This window comes from Pholcus phalangioides, unplaced genomic scaffold (genome assembly GCF_987345545.1).
Source record: "Pholcus phalangioides strain wild (caught in Gottingen) unplaced genomic scaffold, Ppha-v1.0 ptg000017l_1, whole genome shotgun sequence".
Lineage (NCBI taxonomy): Eukaryota > Metazoa > Arthropoda > Arachnida > Araneae > Pholcidae > Pholcus > Pholcus phalangioides.
Genome location: NW_028301610.1, coordinates 52920617 through 52939034, shown reverse-complemented (window position 1 = coordinate 52939034; position 18418 = coordinate 52920617). Strand labels below are relative to the sequence as shown.

General features: G+C 37.9%; 1 protein-coding gene across 21 annotated transcripts in view; it reads right to left on the bottom strand.

Moving 5' to 3' along the window:
* The window catches only part of LOC149074111 (uncharacterized), a 235467-nt gene that overhangs the window by 104299 nt on the left and 112750 nt on the right, over window positions 1–18418 (bottom strand). For 19 of the 21 annotated variants that reach the window (XM_089246127.1, XM_089246131.1, XM_089246138.1 and 16 more), the window contains 4 exons: window positions 10960–11037; window positions 9617–9718; window positions 8573–8662; window positions 6546–6608 (listed from right to left, as the gene is read on the bottom strand). In XM_089246127.1, the coding sequence (XP_089102253.1) occupies window positions 6546–6608; window positions 8573–8662; window positions 9617–9718; window positions 10960–11037 (333 nt within the window). The remainder of the gene's footprint in view (window positions 1–6545; window positions 6609–8572; window positions 8663–9616; window positions 9719–10959; window positions 11038–18418) is intronic. The other 2 variants (XM_089246144.1, XM_089246145.1) reach the window with 2 other exon arrangements.

Below are 18418 nucleotides of genomic sequence, written 5' to 3'. Positions count from 1 at the left end.
ATAGCAATAATGAGATGGATGTAGTTTTCCTGTCAGCGGCGCTTTGACTATTTTTGTTCCACTGTAGAAATTTAGTAACCTTTCTAGAATACAACTGCCCTGAAGCGAGGCGGAGCATACACAAACACACACACATATATATAGGCGAATTCCGAACAAAGACGCACACGAATGGGCAGCCAGATGTATTGGAAATTTTTCCCTGAGGAAGCGTGAAAAATTTCCCGAAATTTTCAGTCATGGATACCGCCATCTAACTGAATCATGTGTTTATAGATGTTTAAGTAACACACATCTGTGTCCTTCCTTCAGGAAGCTAGCACAGTGTTACATTTTTATGTTGTCCAGATGTACTAACTATGAGAAAAAAAACGAAGATAAGACATCCGAAATGTTCACAAAAGATGAATTCGGCTGGTCAAATCACCATTTGACCAGCCAAACTATAGTAGTTACAAAAGGTAATTGCCGACAAATGGTTGCGCACGAAGACGTGAGAAATTTTTCTGTACAGAGTTGACAATACCGAAAACAGGATTGTCATATTAACTATAGCATATAAGAGGAAGAAACATCCAGTTGTTTTTGAATCCAAGTGTCATCGTTGAGTGTTCATGTTACAAATTTTCAAGTCAACGCTGATCGATCGTTGCATCCTTACTCATCCTTCATGATGAAGGAATCATCAAAGCCCAATTTGTAACAGAGCAACAATAATCTTGGTAAGTACAACCTCATTAGCAGTTTCTCTAATTTTTTGGGAATTTTGCGGTTGCATAAAATGTTTATACAGATATTCTTGAGGCCAAAAGCTTTTACGACAAACTTTGTTTGGAACAAGATTGTTAAAGAAATCTTAAGTACAGTAGAACCTCGATTATCCGAGGGTGGATTATCCGGAGTTCAGAAATTACAAAACTACGAAAGGTGAAAGAAAACCGACCATGAAATTATTGATCAGCATTAATTATTGAAATTATTGTCAGACAACACAAGGGATTTTGGTAATAATATTAGGTGATAGTGATTAGAAGAATGGGAACAGATTGTTACTGAAGTTATGATCAGTTTGATCAGAGTATCCTATAATGGCCAATATCGCCCCTTGGGGGCATGGAAAGGTCCGGGGGGGGGGATTGAGAAAAAAACAAATTCTGAAGAGGAGGACGATGAAAACAAAAAGTTTGGAAAACTGCGAGTTGGATTATTCAAATTTGTTTTGCTTAAACAGTGGTCTCTAATAACAAGGAACAAAATAAGTCGAAAATAATTTGTGTAAAAAAAACACATCTTATGACACCCAAATTTTTTGGTTTTTCTGCAAGTCAGGACCTTTGACTTGAAGTGCCCCAGAAAAAAGTGGACAATTATAACCCTGCATAAATAGGGTCAAAGATGCTTAGTTTATTAGCGAATAGAGTAAATACTGTGCTGTTTAAATTAAATGGGCCACTTCATGCAGAAATTAGGACCGGTTCAGAAACTATATAATTGTATAGCTAGGTTCTTGTGTGTATTTTTTGCGTAAATTTAAATGTGAGTATTTGACATGAACAACATGAGGATACAATAAATATTTATTTTAAATCAACGAAATGTATAAATATGCATTTCATTCGAACTGTTTGCTATTGCTGCTATGTTTGGTTATTCCTGGTGATTTAAACCGTGGTTTTCGATAGGCCGTGGTCAGCATTACATGATTGAAAATTTTTATATCGTTAGATTATTAAGTTATTTTTGTTAAAATTTTTAGGATAAAATATGAATGGCATATCTATCATGTGGGTGTTTATGGTCAAAACTGATAGCAATTGATTTATTGAAAATGATTGCAAATAAGAATGCTTGACCAAAAATAATTACTGGTCCTGCAACGTTGAGATTTTTTACATACATCAGTAATATACGAGTTAAAAAACACTATACGTTGAATATAAGTTATACAAATACTAAAATTTCGGTTAATAAGCATTCGCTCAGACGTATATTACATGTAAACAAAGATTTTCCCCCTTCTGATTTATGAATTAAAAAAAGTATACTTTACTGATATCAGTATGACTTCAGTATTATACTAATACTAAAGTGTTGTTAAGAAAAATAAGCAAGCTGCTATGCCAATGGATTTTTAAACGTTTGCTATCTGCGGCACACCTTAATATTAATAGCAACTGATCACCTATGTTGGCCAAATAAAATCGAAACCAATGTTTTTATACTCTCTATGGTTCTCCTCCATAAAACGTATTGAAAATTATTTTTTTCCACGAACCGATGTAAATTGGCACTGTTAGCATATTTTTAACTGAAACAATACATCATCGCAGCAATTTAATTAATTATACTGGATTTAACTAGCTAAAATAATTAAGGGTAAAATATAGTCTGCCTTAATTTTAATGTTATCTATAAACAGATAAATTTTGCTCAGTAAAGTTGAATAGTTTCGTCCTTGAATTTCATTTCCCTCAATTTGGTGCTATAATATAAATCTCTGAGCACGTAAAATTGAGACAGCTCTCAAATATGACACCAACAAGGAATCAGCTTTTTCTAGATAGATAAAAATTATTGTACTTATATAGCTGTACCTTGTACTGAAATGAATCTAAAGGATATACTTTCTGAAATACCAAAAAACCTGTTTGTAGTTTTTTGACCATTTACCATGTCTATTCAAAAATCAACGGGACTATATAGGGTTAATGCGTAAAAAAGTTGCTCTTCCTTCACATTTTTTTAATTGATGCAATAAAATTATTGCATCATTAATTTCATAATGAGATTATCACAATATCAGATATTATCTACACCGAACTTTTGTCATTAATTACGCAATAATAATTTTCTCATTATTAATACGCGAAAGAGCTCAGTATGGTGTTGCATTTTTCCTCTTTAAACACTGTACTCACTCAGACATTAATATTTTTGTCTCGTTTGTTTATATTGAATTTTTTGCAAATCAAATATGGTACTCCTGTACTATATTGAAATGCACATTATTGAACACAAATGAAACGAAATTAAGTATTTCTGCTCGAAGAAATGCCGACCAACAAAAAATTAAAATATCAAATCTTAATATTTTCAGTGATTTTGTCCTCTTCACCACCCCCCTCTAAAGAGAAAAAGAAATGAACATGAAGTAAAATCATTTGTCAAACATTTTACAGGATAGCGGCTCTGGCTGCATAAGCCTATATGACCATGCTTTTTGAATTTTTCATCGAGTATAAATTTCAATACCGTTTTAAAACATTGAATGATTCCTGTTTTGATGTCATTTGAATATAGCCGATCATGACAAATCAAAAACTATGTAGGAAACAGCCATATTCCTGAAGAGCCAAGCATGGTTTCTGCTGAAGAAAAACTGTCCGAAATGATGTTTTTTAGATTTTTTCAGGAATTACGGAGACCCCCCCCCCTCCCATGTTGAGAGCCACACTGTTTTCGTCATCCTATGATTCCACTCTAGCAATCACATGCAGAGAATGTTTGGTGCCGATACCGATTTTCTAGTCGCCATGGCGACCTGGAGCCAGAGATTTGTCAAGTCCTGATATATAGGGACAGGGTTCGTACCCTCCTTGAAAATCCTTGGAGAAAAAGTTCATTTTCAAGTCTTTAAAAGTCCTTGAAAAAAATTATAATCATTTTCAAAGTGTTCCTGCGGATGTGACCACGGAATGGAGGTGGCTTCAACAATATCTGTTGCAAGTTCCGAAATGAACTGACTGCTAACGGAGGTTGATTGTTGACCGTAGATGCACGCAAAAACAGTTCTTCAAAGCAGAACTATTTTTCAAAAGAGCTGAGCTCGATGCTTTATTGACTTTATTCTTGAATATAGAAATCTAACAACACAGACGAATTTTTTGTTTAAGTTTATAAATAACGCATTTTTGTATTTCAAATCTTGAAAGGAACATCATAAGAGCGCTTGAGGTTTATGAAACAGCAATGTTTTTATGTCAATCTTAGTGCTGTATTTAGAGTAATTTTTTTTTGTAATATAATTTTTTCTTGATTTCAATTTCATGAAATATGGTTTTGAATTACAATAATTTTTAGTTTTCTTAGGGAAATTTTTGCAGAAGAGTAAGGTAGAGATAACGTTTCAGTTATACGATTTTTGCATTTATACGACACTTTGACCCGACTGTTCGGCGACGTGCTTAAAACCTGTTTATTCGTCGCGTCGTATAAACAAATTCCATTGTATGGGGCTTGAGGCCCCCCCCCAACAATTTTCAATAACTTTACGCCCTTGACGGTGGGTCAGTTAAGTAATCTGACTGAATGCTGCGGGCCACTTGAGGAACGCGAAACATCTGAGGGCAACTGAAGTCATTGCATGGGGATCTCCTTGAATGATCTGCGACTATGATGGTTCAAGAAGCAGTCAGGCTTATTTTGTATGGCGGGTCGCACAAGTGAGCTGGAACCGTTCTGCAGCTGTTTCTGAATATGCTGAAATGATGCGAAACTAACGTGGGGCACTCCAGTGATCTGTAAATGTTCCACAGGCCGCTCTAGTGTGGGATTTCGGGCCGATTCTCAATACAAACCTCTAGGATGCCACACGAGCGTCTTCCGGATGGGGATTTTAGCCCTAGCCTTGAAGATAAAGCTGGCGTGGCCACACTATGCGGACGAAAAAATCCGCAGCAATGCCCTGGACGGGAGGTTTGTTTCCCATTCCTCCATCACTGAAAAAGGTTTAGAGTAATGAGGTGGTCACATGAGCGCTCAAAATGAGTAATCATAGGTAATCACATCTGATGTGGAGAGTCAGATTTTACTTGAAACTTTAGCTGCTGAAGGATTCACTTTTACTGGACGCGAAATGTTCAGAAACATTGTCTTGAGTAGGGATTACACTGGAAAAGTTAGGTACGAATCCGTTTGTAAAATTTCAAGGCAGTCAATGAGGTCACATCGGTTCTCTTCTAGAATGAAAAATCCAACAAATAAGGTTATTGGTTTCAAGTTTTATAAAAAGACATGCAAAACTTTTCTGGTGTAATCCCGCCCTTACGCAAAATTGACGGGGTTGAGAGTTATTCCATTTAATCAAACTAATTCATAATTAAGAATTTGGGAGATGAATTCACTGAATTGAATTAAAATGGCGTTATCTATTATTTATAGCCAGGCCGACATGGGATGCTCTGACGAGACTTGCCAGGAACTTCATTAGGCCGCCCATAGTATGAACAAATCTCATTTGGCTGTTACGAAGATATATTTTCGAAAGAAAATTCAACTGCCCCAGCGGAGATTCGCACCCACGTCCTTTCACTTTCCGGGTGAACGCCCTAGACTACAGAAGCACAGAATCTCTCAATCTTTCCTTGGAGCTCGTGTACACTGTAAGGGACCGTACATGGACGGCCGGACCACACTCTGGCCAAGCTTACAACTGCTGATGCTACCACCAGATAGAGACTTATACAACCCGGAAAACCTAACCCTGAAAGGACGTGGGTTAGATTCCCAGCAGAAGAATTCTTTCCAAAATATGTCTTCGCAACAGCCAGTTGTTCAAAAAACTTCGTACGGTAACAGTGACGTCATCCTTGTATAAATCGGATTTGTTTTTAAATAGAGCCCTGCCTCCCACATGTGTGGGCCATATAAATAATCCAAAACATGTCCAAGGACAGGACATGAAGAGCAAAAAAGTTTGACCTCTTCAACGAGTTTCTTCATTACCAGTCATAAAAAATACCGGAATCCGGATTTTGAAAAAAAAATTCCACAAATTTAAAAACCAAAATTTTTAAAAAATAGTGCTCGATTGAACAATATTTCCTCAAGTTGCGAATTTCATGGAGTTCCCTCGATGATTAATTTTGTTGCGTTTTAAAAATGAGCATCCTGAGCCTTATTGCTTGAAATATTCCTTCCAGAAACTGCGCACTTTTTCCAGGTTACTTTCACCACACTTTTCAAAAGACAGTGCCATCTCCACGCACAGGCTCACACGGGCAAGGCTCAGGGGGATTCAAGTGCAGCGAATTTGAAAATTAGGATCTGGCTGAAATTAGTTACGTAAAAATAAGAGCTTGTCAAATTCAAGACATTCATCAAGTATAACAGGCAAATCTGGTTGGGCGGCCCTTGGAAACATTTTACCCGTATGGCTCATGTTATGGGTTCACAACAAACGCATCCTGACAATGACGCAGAGTTCGAAAAAAATCGCAAGAAGACTGATATCGCGATAGCTTGTTAACTCATATCCACACTTCTCTCAAAAGGTTACCATAGTTGAGGCCAGACAAACTGGTTCCTGTGGCATCAGCCCAAATAAGCGGCTGATCCATTAATTGATCTATAAATGTGCCGAGAAAGCAGATTTCTATAAAATTCGGTTCGAGGTTACGATATGACTCCAAGGGCCACAGAGCACGCATGACTGCACCCCAATTGTTAGTTGAAAAATCCCAATCATTATGTATTCTAAAAATAATGAACAAAATTTATAAATAAGCAATCAATTCAAATTGATTTGAAAATAATTCGCATGATACCTCGCTTGGCGGCGTCGAACTGCTTGGAACCACCTCTTGCATTACACTAGCTGGTGTCGACATCTATGAAGGAATAAAAATGCCATTTATAAAAGGGAGGAATGAAAATATGAAGACTGGCCGACTGCATTATACTCAAAAAACGTCAACGGATAACGTTAGTACCAATTTCAACAGTAGTTACGTTCTAGGGGCTTAAGGAAAATTCACCTCCAACAATTTATCCACAACAGTTTGATACTAGTGAGCTAACTCACTTATTCGAGCACTGAATCAGTAGCTCACTCCATCTACTAGCTCATTGACTAGTGTCAACTTCTGCCGATTAATTATTAAAAACTAGTCCCTGCTGGGAAAACAGATTAACTACAATATATTTAACAATGAAGTTTCATCATTCCTGTATTTGACTTATTTTAGCTCTATAGAAGCAGCTATTGTGACACTCGGGAGCTTCATCTTATTCAGTTTAATACCACAGTTGAAGGCAATACAAGTAAGCACGATGTTAGGGTATATTCATTGGTTCCATTTACTCCAATACAAGAAAAACGGAAAGGAAACCGAAAAATGACATAGTTGCTGTATATTAAAATGAAACATTCAGTAATAAGAAAAGGAGATCTTTACATCCTAATAACGATATTGGATCAGTTCGAACTTTAGAAATAGAGTTTAGGGCCCCAAGTTGTGTAGCAATTGTAGCAAAAGTGGGCGCTGGATCAGAGGGGCGCAAATTTCACTACAACTAATCTAGCAAACTCTGATAATCGTGCTTTCTCCGGCTGATCATGCATCTAGTCGTTAGCCTGGGCACAAAAAAGGTGTAGCAATATTATCACAAGCCTTAACTTAAATATGGAAGCTTTTAACTTTGTATACGAGTAAATATACCAATTACATTTTTGCTAAAAAAACTCAGTACGAAAGAAACGTTCTACAAGACACTGTTCCTGGAAGTAAACCGAATATTACAACTCTTAATTGGGTTCCCTTACCACAGTGTATCTTAGCATTTTATATTTTTGAATAATTCCCGTATAAACAGTGGTATAATTTTTTTAAAGATTTAGATTTAAAGACAAAGATTTTAGATTTTTTCTAAATTACTGCTCATATTTTATGTATAGTGTTCAGTTGTGCTTGATTTATGTAACTGATATATGTAATCGCATGTTCCAATGAAAACTTTTTCTTGCTCCAACAGATATTGGTGAAATTACGAAAATTGTAAGGTCCTTGCGCAATTCGGCTACTTGTTTTTAAAGCCTTTGCAATTATATCAAAAGTCTTCCTTCCTGTACTTTACAACTTCTTACAGATTGTATAAATAATTGTATTGAAAATAGGGAATATCCCGAGTCTCAAATCAGCAGTTGTGATCTCTATTTACAAAGAAATGGAGATTAGTCTATAGTTACGCAAACAATTTCAATCTTATCTCAAACCTCTAAAATTTTTGAAACAGTTATTAAATCCAGAATTTACTTTATCTACTAATTTTATTTCGAAAAATCACATGGATTACCTATCAAATACAGAATCTGCTCTATTGACATTCACTGAATTTATTTATAATATAGATCATTCTAAAAAAATATCACTTCTAGACATCAAGAAAGCATTTGTCACTATCATAGTACACTAATTCCGTAAGCATATAATTTCGAGTAGAGGAAATTCATTTAGTATCATCAAATCCCATCTTGACAATAGAACCCAGATGGTAAAATTCAATAGCTTACTGAATAATGTCATGCAAATCAATTCTAAGCCAGGGCTGGACAAAGCACAAAACTGGGCGACAAAACAATTTTTAAAGCAAAAATTCCCAAAAGATAGTTTGTGCAATCACATGTTATTTGGGAATTGTTTTTCGCATATTACTTTCACACAATAAATAGGTTTTTATACTTTTGATTTGTAAACAAAAATTGGTTAGACTGCTTCGGATGAATTTTTTCATAAACTAAACCAAATCAGTAACATTAAATTAGAATGATTTTGATAATAAAAATTGGCCATACCTTGGGTGAGGGTGAAGTTTGAGGCAATGCAGATGAGCGACGTGTCAGACTTTTTGGCGGCCTGCCTTTCTGTTTACCTGGTTTTGACATCTATAAAGAAATAAAAATGCTATAGCCTAAAGGATGCTCAACCTTGGAGAATGCAGGGCACTTCATTGGGAAACGTTCTGGGCCATTCAAGTGATCTTTCTGATTCCGTTTCCAATGTAAATAAGTCAAGGGAAGGGAAATGGGATGGCAGTTGTCTCCCACAGCACTAACCATCCATAGAGAGTTAAGGACTGCCACGTAGCTGGGCAAAGAGATCTCTGCAACTGGATAAGTCTAGTAGTAATGTTCTGCGTTCATTCATTGCTACATTGACCATCCTTCTATAAAAAGGGATTTAATATTTTACTGTTGTATTCCAGTAATAGTTATAGACGAACGGAAAACCCTTTCAAACATTAACACAGCAAGGCATCAACTTCAGTCATTTTTATCACTTGCGTGACCTGAGGTCACGCAGGAGATTTACGACACAATTGCATCTGCAAGTGTCACAGGTCAATCAAGAGTAACCTACTCTTGGTTTGGGCATGTACTGTGGGTCACGTGATCTGGAACTGCGCTGCAGCTCTATATTCAAATATACTACATGCCTCTTTAATGAAGAGTTACCCGCGGTTCAGTTTCACAAATGCTTACACCTGTAAACGTGCAGCAGGCAACTCCTTTAGGATTGGGCTGGGATCCAAATACTGATCTTGAATACGTTGTGGGTCCCTTAAGTAATCTGAAGGTGCTCAGAAATTTGACTATAAATTAGATTTGAGGTCATGGGCCACACACGAACCTAGTGGCCAAAGGTTGAGTAGAACGAATGGCCTACACCAATTAGTGAAAAAAGTCGCTACATATTTATGTTTGAGTCAGTTTAATATGTTTCAGAAATAACTAAGCAAATTCATTTTGTTGATCATCAAGAATGTATAAACAATCATTTCATCTAAATTTTAAAAAACTTAATTTGAATGATGGTGATGCAATAAAAATTTTCCATACCTTGGGTGGACTTGGACTTCGAGCTGATGCGGATGAGCGTCGTGTCGGACTTCTTGACGGCTTCTCTTTCTGTTCACCAGCGCGTTTAGCTGCTCTCGCAGCCTGTAAAGAAATAAAAAAAGGATACAGCCTACACCAAGAGTGCTCAACCTTAAAGAGTTCAGGCCACTTCAGTAATTTCAAAACCTGTCGTGGGCCACAAGTCATCAATAACAGTGGAAATCATGCAAGCGATCGGTAAGTGCACCATATCAATTGATCACTAAGTGCTCGTACAAATCACGAAGCCAAAACAATCTTTGACAATCAGATGCTCTGGTTGTCATATGCATGAGCGGAGATACAGGGCAGCAATGACCCTTCTGTGTCTCATAGGTAAAGCAGACTGATCTTATGTCTATGAATTGGCATGCCCTCCCCAAACAGAGCCGCAGACACTGAAATGCATCTCCGCCCATGCATATATGTCGTGTCCATTGGGTCAGTCATTTATCGCACAACAATGAACAGTTGGCTATTAAAATAGCCTCTCGCTCTTTGCGATACCTAAAAACATGTCAAATTTGTTTCTATTTCTTTCCTGCAGCTTCGGTTCCATAAACTGCTGAACCTGATCGCGTGTCACTAAAACCCACACTACCCTGTGTTAATTTCATTCTTTGCCTCAATTGGCATTAAACATGACAATTACATTTATTGAGTGACCCATAATTACACCACTCATTTTAATATACACAAAGTATTAGAAGCAGTGGTAATTTTTCATAACTTCTTGAACACTTCACCTTGAGACCCTTTCCTTGATCCTGGACAACAGTTTGCATATCACTAATCTAGAATACATGCTGCAGATGCAGGGCTCTCACTCAAAAAATCGCAAGTAGCATAGGGAAGATACCCCACCTTAAACAATCTTGGCATAATTACTAATTTTGAAATTACTTTTTCATAGCATTATTTCAGTGCCCTCTAAGACACTAGCCAAAGCAAAATGGCAAATGTTTCGTCAAAATAGGTTAATAGCAACCACAGATGATTGTCTCCTGGTAACACATTTTTGAATTCTTTCACATTCCGTGTCAACCCTCGTCGAAAACGCAGAGCAAATTATGAAGACATTTTTTAAGAATGACACCCCTAAATATAAATTCAAAAACTTACAATTAATATGTGTCAACATCTATAAGACTTAGCAATATATAGTATTCCAATTCCCCACTTCGATACGAATTACACAATTTGTGTTCATAAGAGTTGGTAGGAAAAGTAGAACAAAAACCAAAAAAGGACGATTGGGATTGCAGATTCAATTTATGTAGAAAAATATATAGTATAAATCTTACCTCGATCTCTGGACCTATATCTTTAACCATGACGCGAGGATTTGAAAGGTCCTCCTTACTGACAGCTCCTAAACCACCCTGAAGGAATTAAATAAACACATTCTCACAAAGGATTATATAACCTATTGCACATTATGCTATAAAGTCACCAAATATTACCCAAAATCAGATGTTTCTGTACCAATTTACCTGAATACCGGAACCCAGTTAATTGGTAACATCTTGTGTGAAAGAGGGTCCATTGCGAAGGTGCAATTTTAACTTTTTTTGACATGGAAAATTAAAAATCTGTATTAAAGGATTTCATTTACAAGTTAGTCCAGGAAACCAAACGAAAGTGGCAACGTGGACGACACGAAGCTTTTAACCCCAATCGAATGTAAATTTTAACCACCAGAAACATGTAATCTGAAATTAGAACTCAAACTTGTTGCATAAGTATTTCTTTTCATGTCCATATTTCTATGTAGGATGTCACTAATCGATCTCACTATTTGAATTTACGATACCAAAATTTTTCATTTCATATTTCCCAAAAAGACAAGTTTGTTTTGGAGACTATAGAACCAAAGATAAAAATCAAAGATATTTTTCCACTAACCACATTTAGAATGTCCCGAACAGACTTCGGGAAGAAGCTCAGCATGGTGATGGTCACATTACCCGCAAGCACAGTACCTTAGATTTGGTTAATATATCATCGGGTATCTTTTCTTTCAGATGTATTTCCGGAATTCATTTACAATCTGGTACCCTTTTAGTTTCTACAGTGAGTAACTACACATGATCTATATACGAGTACACCCACAGTTCTGAATTCATGTCCTTATTCTGTATAATTTGGTTTACTAGATTTAGTTCTCAACGTGTAACGTTATGTAATCATTACCTCCCGGTTCTTTAATATTTTCCCCCAGTAGCCATCGAGGGGATGACAATGAAATAGCCAAGGTTTTGATTAACATATAATTGAATAAATGTTCAGTTCAAACTATTAATGTTACGTTTTATCAACAATTATCAAGCTTTTCTCTCAATGTTACAACGAAACAATAAAAAGGGACCGATCTCACCGCCATGTCCAGGTTCTCACGTGTTAGTTCACATAGTCAGATACATTCCCAGGTGTCTACCTCACAGCCAAAGACTCCCGGCACCAGTTTCAGATGGGTTAGGTGTCTTCAAACACACATTGAGACCAGAGCTCAACCGCTGCACATGGAACTGAGGCGAAAGTCCACGGGTAGCTGGTCTGGCCACTAACCAATCCACTGGATCACAACGACGTTGAAACCTCACGTGAAATCAAGCAATGAGACGGGTTAAGTGCCAAGGCCCACTTCTACAATTATAACTTCAATGTATTTATGAGACTATCTAGCTCACACCATAACAGGGCGTGACACCTTGGTGATTAAGTAGCAGAATCGATCATGAATAGTAAGTAGTAAAGCACATCTAGCTGGTTTTTATTTAGTAGCATCCCCATAATGCCTCACGGAAGAACCAATCGCAACATTGAAGGTGCGGCATTAGCTTGTATTTAATTTACATAATTTCATGAGAGAAAAGAGAATATTGTAACCATAATATTGAATCTGGCAAAAAACATAAGATTGCGGCCAATCGGCGGACACGATCCTACCGGTCTATCCTGGAAACAAAGGTAAAACAATGACTATAATAAAGACTATTTCCACGGGGGGGGGGCCCTAATTGGTAACATTAGACACATCCACCCGGCCATGCTTCGAGAAGGCCTAGTGACAATCTGGTTACAATTATCGAAAGTACGCAGATTAGGAGGAAGGTATTTTTGGCTAGATGGGGCCTCAGAAAAAGTGCTTTGCCGAAGGGCCCATCAAAAGCCTAATATGATCGACGTTTTTAGGGGGCACACAGAATCTTTCCAGAAAAATTGAGTTAGCCTTAAAAGAATTTCAAATTAACATTGATTTGGTAACAAGTGTTTGAAAAATGAAATTGTTGTGAAGAAATTAAATTATCTAACGCAATTATTTGGAGGGTAAGAATACCTACCAGAGTAAACCTATGAAGCCCATGATACAGTTAAGACTGCTCTGGCCTTTACTAAATGGAAGTTTCGTGACATTCATTAAAAAACCAACATTAACGTTTTGAACTCTAGTTTGCAATATTAGTAATTACTCTAGAATCAAGATTTCAATATTGTTACCGTGTCCATTTTATAGACTTCCAATTTCATGAAAAATTTCATTTCAAACAATTTTACCAATAATACTTTCCACTAAGTGGTTAATTCTGAAGTTGTACATGTATAAAAATATAGTTTGTTGACTTATACGGTGGCTTTGATGCCCTTATCACATGCTTAATCCGGCCCTCTGCAGTGGAAACTAAAATTAGGAAAACTTGCGCCACTCTAGAAGGGGTGTAGTGTCCAAAGTAAAAGTGTGAAAAAATATGGGAAAATTTCTGCCGGTTCTTGAACAGCCAAATCAACGGTAATATCAAAACATCCAAGTACGTTGCGACACGAAATATCGCTGTTTCTTTGTATGAATCAAAACAAAGTGATTAAATAAGTTTAATTGGGGAGGTCAGGGGCACAAAAAAATAAGTCCCGCTTGGGTAGAGATTGTCTTGAGCCACCATGCGGCACGTATGTATCGAAAATTAATAAACCATGCATACACAACTGCACATCTTTTTGGAGTTTTGATTTTGTCCCACACACACCTAACGAGTAAAACCTCCGTAGACAGTGCCAGAACTGCCTCCTAGACAATATATCTAGGACGGCTGGATAAGTTGTTGCCACAACGAGACTAAAAATACATTTTTCTTTCAAGAAATTGAATGTAATTTGTGTTGAAAATTGAACTTTACTTTGTCCCATCTTTGTAGAAGAGAAATTCCACACCCCTAAAAATAGTTTTCTTAGTTTTGGGTGCAAAATATATATGGTTTATCCCATCAAGATCCAAGGACGTAGCCAGGGGGGACTTAGGGGGTCTGGTCCCCCCCCCCGAAATGTGAGAAAATGACCAAAAAAGGAAAAAGATGGCCAAATCTATTGTTCTGTCACTTTGGTCCCCCCCCGAAATGAAAGTGGTCCCCCGAACGAAATTTCTGGCTACGCCCCTGTCAATATCGTTGTGCCTAAATATGCTACACTGTATTGTTCAGCAACTTGATTAGGTGTTGAGTGAAAGAGCCATAGGCGTAAACTTCTATAGGGCCCATGGGCCCGAGCCCCCCCAACATTTTTGAAGACGCGGCTCAGCCCCCCCAAAAATTCGTATGAATATGGCTTATTCATTTTGCAATGATGAAAAATTTTTTTTTAACCAAAAGTTGTCCTAATTATGAATTAGTTAATGGAAACAATCTGCACAAAATTTTAGTTCTTTTAAAAAATCTGGATGGTCTTTGGCTTTCTTGTTCCATGACAATACGTTTATCTCATTTCTTCCCTGCCGTTCAATCCCCAATTGCAACCTCCATCAGTTCCAATCCTTACTGCCAGAAGGCACGGCTGAGAGGAAGATTCTTTGAGGTGTTGAGGGGGCTCTTTCTTCTTTGCCTGTGGCAAAAACTGAGTGTCTCTTCTTTTGTTCACTGCGACCGGAGGACGGCCATGGCGCCGACATGAAAATAAGCCCAAAGATGCATGGTGGGGGGGAGGGGGAGGTTGAAAATTGGGAAGCAATGATATTGAAACCGAAATAAATTACTCTATAAATAATAGGTGCCAGAACCTAGAGGCTGAGGCCATTTGAGCACACCCCCCCCCCCCCCCCGCAATAAATTTTGTAAGGGGACTGAGCCTCCCAGTAATTACTGAAAAAAACCATTGTGCAATGCATTCTCCCTCTCCTTTGTACACGCTTGAGTCCCGTATATGCGGGAGGACCAATAACTTTTTGCCCCCCCCCCCAATGTTTTTTTGAAAAATATTGGGGAAAAAAGCACATTCTAAATGCCCATTCATAACAGATCTTGAGGACCGATGCCGAAACATTTTTCGGGGGGGGGCTCAACCGCCTTACAAAATTTTTTGGGCTCAAATATCCTCCACTCCTAGGTTCCGGTGCCTTTGAGGGGAATCAAATAAATAATAGTAAAATAAAATTAACACACAAAAAAAAAAGAAAATAAGAAATGAATGGAAAATTTCAAAGCCCCCTGAGCCGGGTACCATTGCATTCTAATACTAGGAATATGAAATTTCCTCCTTATAAATCAGGGATTCTCAAACTATCTACGTTAGCAGCACTCTTATATAGAAATTTTAAATACGGTATTTCAATAAATGTTGAAGAGAGGTTAAAAGGTGAAATTTGCGTTCCCCCCCCCCCCCCTCTGGTCCGGCACCCTAGACATTTGACCCCTCCCCCCAGCCCTGTTTCCAATACTCCAACACTTAGGTAGCCAGGGCCGGAACTAGGGAAGAAGGCAGTTTTCACAGGCGGAATTCTTGTGGGGAGTGCTAATTCTGGGGGGGGTGGAAGAACGAAAAATATCGTTTCGATCGTTTTTTTAGTGGGGAGAGGGTGAAAAAATTACATACTCTTCCCTCCCTCCACGACTAAAATGATCCTGTCTCCGTTGGACCGGGCTTTTGGACAGATCTTTCGCGAGGACCCCGATTTTTTACAGGGAAGTGCTTGGACCTGTCGTAAGCGTAACTTGTATTAAGTCGTATGTTAAGTGCATTAAGTCGTAACTTGTATTACCTGTCGTAACTTGTTTTAAGCCAATGGGATCGAGACATCCCCCCCCCCTCTTATTAATTTCGGAGAGCTGGCTCAATCTTCCCCTCTTCCCCCCCAAAAAAATCGCATGGACACGTTTTCCACACCTAGACTCGGAATAATCACGTCACGTCAGTACAGCGAGTTTCGGCCTTTATACGAAGCTGTGACACGTTAAAAAAAAAGTGGCAATTTTTCGACAAAAAGTTTTTTCCGGCCATTTTACAGGATGCGACCTCTATTTATCGGAAAATACTGTAATTTTTTCTATGTTCCATTGCAAATTAAATTGGGGAATTTTTCTAAAAAGGATGTAGTATTTCTTACTTATGTTATTCAAAAAATTGTGTTTATTTCAAAATGAAGAATTATTCTCAATGTTTTAATAGGGTTCCTCCTTTCCCGATCAATTATTTTTTACGGACGAATTTCTATTTGTCCAGCCGGTGACCGCAAAGAGGGGGTTTTACATACCCTGTTTACGTTCGCAGCACTGTTAGAAATTTTAAATATCTTGCGGCATCACAGTCGATCTCAAGGAGGCATTTCGATGCTTCCCCCCCCCTTTCCCGACAATAAAATGATCTTCACTCCTAGTTACAGCCCGTCCGTGGCATCTAGTGGCGTGTTTCCCGGGGGGGGGGGCACTCAGCGAGCTATAAGCACGGCCATGGACTCCCACATACTGGAGAAGGGCTTCTAGCCTGGGATCTTTGGCGGACTTTTAATTCCATGTATTTTTTTTTTCATGATAAAGGGGCCGCACCTTCTGCAGCTGACAAAGAGCATTTCAATAGGGTTCAGTTTCGGCTGCTTCAATGCAGGTTTACTGAATACAATCACCATTTCCTAATTAGAAGGACGGGGAGTGTATAGCGTGTCGCTTTTATGTGGGGAATATGTCACCTGGAGGCATCCGTCCATATGGGGACCTCCCTTCTGATCCTGAAAACGACATTCTTCTTGACGCCGCCGGTCAAGGCTTTAAAAGCTTTTGTGCTTAATGGATGGCCATCCGTGAAGGACGCAGGCATAGATGATCCTAATTGGAATATAAAGAAATTACGGTGGTGAAGAAAAATCTAGACAAGGTTTGTGATTCTGCAAAATAAGAATAGCTGTGTTTGGAGCCACTTGAAGTAAACTTGTTTTTCCACTGAACCCCCCCCCCCCCACAAATGTTGAGATGGACAGTTCCACAGTATTTTATGGTTTGTGTGGACCACATTCGGTTGTGCACGTACAGTATAAACCTTCTGTTAGTAAAACATGTTGTATTACAAGAAAACGGAAAAGTTCCTCGTGATTCCGCACAGTTTCCTGACAGAAAAAGTAAGCAATATTAAATATAGCTACACATTTATGATAAATTCCTGCATTTTAAGCATTTTCTTTAATGATAATTTATTCAGAATCTTCAAAAACAATCTAGATTTTGCAGCCCTCTAATACTTATAATCAAAAAAGCGTAGTATAAAATAATTTTTTTTCTGTTAGTAAGTTTAATTTATTGATGTGTCTATGTTTTATTTTTTTCAATCATATTTAAAATTTATTTAAGAAAAATTTAAACTCCATTTGGCTTGCATACTTGTAAAAGTGACAATATTTGAATCGAGTTTTTAATAAGAAATTTATGCAACTAAAAAAATTATTTTTCTAATTTAAAACCTGATATATGACTCAATATATGAGAGTAAAATAAATCTTAAATAAGTGACATGTAATTTGATTTTGGGGGAAATATACACTGTATCATAAAATATAAATAAATACAGGGCTTGACAAAAATCATTAAAAAATTTAGGCACCAGCCAAATTTTGTAAGAGCCAAGCATGGTTTTTTCACGAGAAAAGTATCTTAAATAATCTTTTTTCAACCTTTCTGGGAATTGATGACCCCTTCCCAGGGCCGCAACTAGATACTTTGTCATCTGGGGCAATTCGGAATTTTGGCGCCCCTTGCATGTAGAAGAAGCAGTTAAAGGGTGAATTCGACTCACATTCTGGTCCAGCGTCCGGAGCACCAGACCTACCTGCTTTCTCTAGTTGTGGCTCTGCTCCTTTCCATGTTGGAAGACAATTATGAAATCGGAAAATTTTGAGCCATCACTAGATTCTGATTTAGCAATCACATATACAAAATTTTAGGCGCGAATACAGATTTTCCAGTCACCATGGTGACCTGGCACTTGGGGTTTGTCCAACCTTGGAATAAATAAAGATGCATATACTGTTCTGAATATATTTTTTGTATATAGTCATTTTCATGACCCCGCCCAGGGGATTTCGGGATTCATGAGATCTGGGGGATCCTGGGAGGATATACTCAGATTTACGGCATGACTAGATCTGAATAAATTGCCTATGGCGATAGACCGGAGTTGTGCTCGTTTCAATGAGAGAGAGAGAATGAAAGTATATTTTTACTTGGACCGTGATCAAACTAGAATGGGGCTCAAGGGCAAAGGCTACTCCCCCAACAATCAAATAAATTTGTTAATTAAATGCTTTTGGAAAATTGGCACCAACTCAAAAATTCTCTGGAAGAAATTCTGTGTCCCCCCCCCCCCAATAGATTGGTTTTCTTGGGTAGCTCATGCTCAGGGGTAGTCCCATTCCAAGGGCGTAGCGAAGAGGAAGACTTGGGGGTCTGGTCCCCTCGTCCGAAATGTGAGAAAATGACCGAAAAAAGGGAAAAAGATGACCAAATCTATTGT